Source organism: Nansenia antarctica (assembly GCF_963989245.1).
Source record: "Nansenia antarctica genome assembly, chromosome: 15".
NCBI classification, from domain to species: domain Eukaryota; kingdom Metazoa; phylum Chordata; class Actinopteri; order Argentiniformes; family Microstomatidae; genus Nansenia; species Nansenia antarctica.
In genome coordinates, this window is record NC_137685.1 from 3,514,072 (window position 1) to 3,518,907 (window position 4,836).

The window sequence follows — 4,836 nt, forward strand, 5'->3', positions numbered from 1 at the left end:
ACACTCACACTCACACACACACACACACACACACACACACACACACACACACACACATCTGTTCACACAGGTTCTCCCAGGGACTCCCATCCTCTCCACTCAGAGGTAGCACTATGGTAGGGGAGGACCCTTGGGGAAGGGTTAGTAAAACAGACACGCTCGTCAGCTGACCGACTGGCTTACTTAATGAATCTGACTCAGCTCTGTGTGTCCCTGTGTGTCCCTGTGTGTGTGTGTGTGTGTGTGTGTGTGTGTGTGTGAGAGAAAGTGGGTGCCCTATCAAATCTCCAACCCAAACATCAATGCAGATCTGTGACATATGGATTGATAGATGATTCTAGATCAGCTGCTGGACTGAAAAAATCAGGTGTAGTGCTGAGGCACAAATATGTACATTTCAAGCCTGCAAACTGCGACACTTTAAATAAATGTGCAATAACACTATGTGCAATATGACAACCCTAGTCGTCTATCTGTACAGTATAGTATAGTGGATAGTGTACATAGCCTTTATTTATGTAAACCAGCTCCTTCCCTTCTTGTGTTTTTTTAAAGTGTTTTTTTTAAAGTTTTTTTTTTCCTTTCCTAACACCAGGGGAGCCACCCCTCCTAAATGTCGTTGTTTGGTACCTGTACTGTAGCAATGACAATAAAGTACATTCATTCATTCATTCATTCATTCATTCATTCATTCATTCTCCTGTACCTGAAGTGTCACAGGCAGCATCCTCCTTGGCTGCCTTCTTCTTGGGGGCGTTCTTCCTGTACACAATATGAGGTTTGGTGTGTTCTTCTTCATAATGTTCTCCATTGTAACTGTGAAGGGGCTCCACAAAATACTCCCCTTCTGGTGACCTGAAAGTGCCGAGCTGGGCAGAAGAAGAAAGAAAAAAAAAGAAAGAATGGAATTTAAGATTTGTTCTAAATAACTGGGGTAACATTGAAGCGTCGCTGAGTTGGTACTGCATGGATTCACTCCGGGAGATTAGCGGAAATGGGCCTTATCAAGACCCCCAATGGGTAAGCTTTCAGTCACGGCGATTTATTAGGTGATTGTGTGGGGAAATACACTCGTTTTGCATGAATATTATAGTCAAACGGTCCAAGAAAAAGAGAGGAAAAGGAGAAGAATGAGGCCTATGATGATGCCTATCAGAAAAACAATGTGCCACTATATTTTGTTTCTTTCTTGGCAGCCTTGTTACATTTCGTAGAGCACAGTCAGTGCTACTAGTTAACTTGGAGGTCAAAGATACACCAGACCAGTAAAGTGCCAAGCTAAGCAATGTGGAAACAGCAGTATGCTACAGTGCTCTACTGTATGCAAAACGTCACGCCCGTTTGGAAGTGATTTCTGCACGAATAACGTTTTATATGGTTGGGTTAAGTTTGTCCACAGAAGACTTAACTAAATAAACTGTGGTGCGCTTTAAAGGTCAAGAGACATCTCCCAAGCTTACTAAACAGCCAAACATATTTTATTGAAGATACATTAGGGGAGGTTCATGACCTCACTGATATTCATAGTCAGAGTCATTTCTGTTATTGTAATCTATTAGTAAACTAAGTGCTCTTTACTCCACTAATGTCATGCACAGAGAGTTACTGCCCCTCCCCCTTAGAACCGAATCACGATGACGTCAACCCCCCTGTCACTCCCTCTGCACTGATGTGCGTAGGACGTCACAGACCACTACCGGAGAGTGGGAGAATCGGCATGCAGATTATGGGACTTGCAGAAAAAGTTGGAGAAGGTAGTTATTAGTGTGTGAACAGCTCTCTGGACACATGTGTGTCAGTGTAAAGATCATAAAACTACACAAAGCAGACCAGCCTAATGTCTATCTCTAACACTCACCATGTGGACACAAATTGGACACATTCACGCACAGAGTTGGACATGAATCCCCCTATGCTCTCATCATATTCTGCTGTACCGTTATTGAGACAGCAGATATTCATATCAGAGAAGCCAGGAGGACAACATAGCCTGTTATATTCATCAGGCCAAATAGACTATGCGCCATCATATCCATGTGTAGCCTACATACCCAGCCATCACCTTGTCTTGAGATGTCTTCTTAAGATGTCTTAATTAACCAAAACAAGACATTTTGTCTGTCAAGATGTCTTAAGTCGTCTTAAGACCTAACCTGAAGACATGCACTGACTCATGCACTCACTTAAGACATGGAGGAGCATAAGAGCCATATTTTATGTGTCTTGAAGACACAGACAGAACATCTTGAGAGGTCTTAAGACACTGAATATCAACGTCTTAGAATACTTGAATAGCAGCGACTCATTGAATGACAGCAGATTCATATCAGAGAAGCCAGGAGGACAACATAACATATTATATTAATTAGGCCTCTCATTCACCCATTCACACACCCATTCACACATATGCAAGGCGCTGGCCCGCTCACTGGGAGCAATTTTGGGGGTTCAGTGTCTTGCCCAAGGACACTTTGACATGTGGCCAGCCGGGGCTCGAACCACTGATCTGCCAACCGTGCCAAGGCGCCCCAGAAGGAGAAGGGGTATGGTCTCACACATTAGGCAAAATAGACCAATGCCATCGTATCCAAGTGTATTCAGTCGTGCGTAAAACCGAAAACTCACCAATCCAGAGCAGAGACTGATGACTGCGGTGTGCTCCGTCTGGGCGTTCACATGTCCCTTATAGAAGCAGTGCTGGTACTCCGTGTCCTCCTCCCCCTCCGGTGAGAGGTCCGTTAGGTTCCCTCCACTGGGACGTCCCAGCACTGTCACCGTGTACAGGGGCGCAATAAATCCAGATTCCAGAGTGAGGTTGAGGTGGTAGCTCTGTCCGAAGGCAGAGATGTTGTAGTGGATCCTCGGCGAGGCCCATTGATCGTTGGAAGCATTGGAAGCAAAGCTCTCGTCCAAACTCCTCTTTCTCCGTTTGAAGTGCACGCTGGTGGGGAACTTGTCACCGGCTTCGTTCACCCGCGCCGGCGTCACGATTTCATATGCGCCGAGCTGCCTGGTCACTTTAGCTGGGGATAGAATACCATGATTATTTATTTGGGTGGGGGGGGTGGGCAGAAATTTGTAAAAAAAATGGAAAATCAACATGTTTAATCATATTGTATTGTGTAACTTTTGAATAAAAATACTTGGGGGGAAAAAAGAATAGCATGATTATTATAAACCATTAAACCAACATTTTGTTATGTTAGAAATGATGTTAAAATCATAACAACGTGTAATATGGCTGCTCTGATAATAATGGCAATGGTCATATTCTGATTGATGAATTGATTATAATGCAGTAATGATCATGTTATGTCAACAAAATGAGTTGAAATACTACAGTCCCGGTGAATTCATTCAGTCATTCATTACATTTCAGATCTGTAAACTATGGAAAGTCATGTGCTCTGCTGAGCCTGAAAAAAAGTCATTCATTCTCCCGATCACACAAAATAACGCACTTCCACTTGGACTTGGAGAGGGGGAAAAGTGAATTCAAATCAACTTTACCTTTTCTCGAACTCAACAGTGATCTCCCCGTGGATGATGAAGCCACCACTACATTCAACAAGTCAGGGAATAACAAGAACCCTAGTCCCCAAAACAGCACATGCATGATTGTCCACGTTTAGGACAGAGAGCGGCACCCCTGAATACAGTGTTCCTCCTCTCCTCTCCGGTCACTTGTCCTCCTTTCCACCGTAATCCGCCTTTCAAGCACACACACACACGCACACACTTCCACATCCAACTCCCTATTCTCCTCTCTGACTCTGGAGTGGGGGGTTTCTCTGATCCGGAGATTCGCGGATTCCCTTGCGAACATGCATGCTGCAGAGATGGGTCGCTTGGTCTTGTAATGCACAGATACACACTGTGGTTGAACTTGGTAGGGCTAAACTGCACAGCTCACACATCAGCTCTGCCCGAGCGGTCTAGGGGGAGGGATCAGATCAGAGCAAGGTACTTTGCTGCCTCCCCAATACGAGGAGGCCCCTCCTTTGCCTGCCTTTGACATTGAACATCCAAAGAACATTAATCCTACAATTGGTAACATTACTTGGTGCAATTACTTGAGTATAGGCCTGTAATAAGTTGCCAATCATGGTGGTGGTTGTCTGGACTCTGGTGGACCTGGTGCTCTGGAAAAAAAAGATGAAAAGTTAACTGATGCACTGCTTTGAGGGTAGGGTTGTAAATGGGTTGGTTACTGTTAATAATGGTTTTTATTGGGGGGTCACCTGGGCTAGTAATGGAGTAGTAGGACGTGTTTAGTTTGAGCTCCTTCTATTTTATTTAAGTTAATAAGCTTTTTACATTACAAAATATTGGAAAACTGCTCCTAACATATTCCTAAAGTTAGAGGAGTGTGTATTTGCGCGTCAAAGGCTGTAAATCTGCGCAAATATAAGCACAGCGGACCGTCCCCTACTAGGCCCAACGCCACAGCGACATCCCACAGGTACCCCGGCTTAGACCCCCTGCCCCCTGCCAGACAGCCCAGTGGTGGATACTGTAGCATTATAATAATAATCATAATAATAATAATAATGCATTTTATTTGTATTGCACTTTTCATTCAAAAGAATCTCAGAGTGCTACAGAGTTAAAGAAAACTGCGTAAAAACATAATAAGTTAAAAACAAAAACAACCTAAAAACATAATAAGTTAAAAACACAGTAAAAAAAACACAAAATAAATCACAAGAATGAACACAGGTTCAACAGTCAAAGGCCTAACCCTAACCCTAACCCTTGAGGAGATAAAGGCATGGACTAATTTCTCTGCATCTGACAGGGTTAGAGTGGGACAGAGTTTGGAAATATTTCTGAGAT

The 4,836-nt window shown here is 43.7% G+C and overlaps 1 protein-coding gene across 1 annotated transcript in view; it reads right to left on the bottom strand.

Annotated features, from left to right (window-relative positions):
* adamts9 (ADAM metallopeptidase with thrombospondin type 1 motif, 9) overlaps positions 1 to 3,616 on the bottom strand; it is a gene marked incomplete at both ends in the record, with an annotated part of 41,567 nt that extends 37,951 nt beyond the window's left edge. The window contains 3 exons of the mRNA XM_080545946.1: positions 707 to 869; positions 2,626 to 3,023; positions 3,511 to 3,616. Coding sequence (XP_080402072.1) covers positions 707 to 869; positions 2,626 to 3,023; positions 3,511 to 3,616 — 667 coding nt within the window. The remainder of the gene's footprint in view (positions 1 to 706; positions 870 to 2,625; positions 3,024 to 3,510) is intronic.
* Positions 3,617 to 4,836: the final 1,220 nt, after the last annotated feature.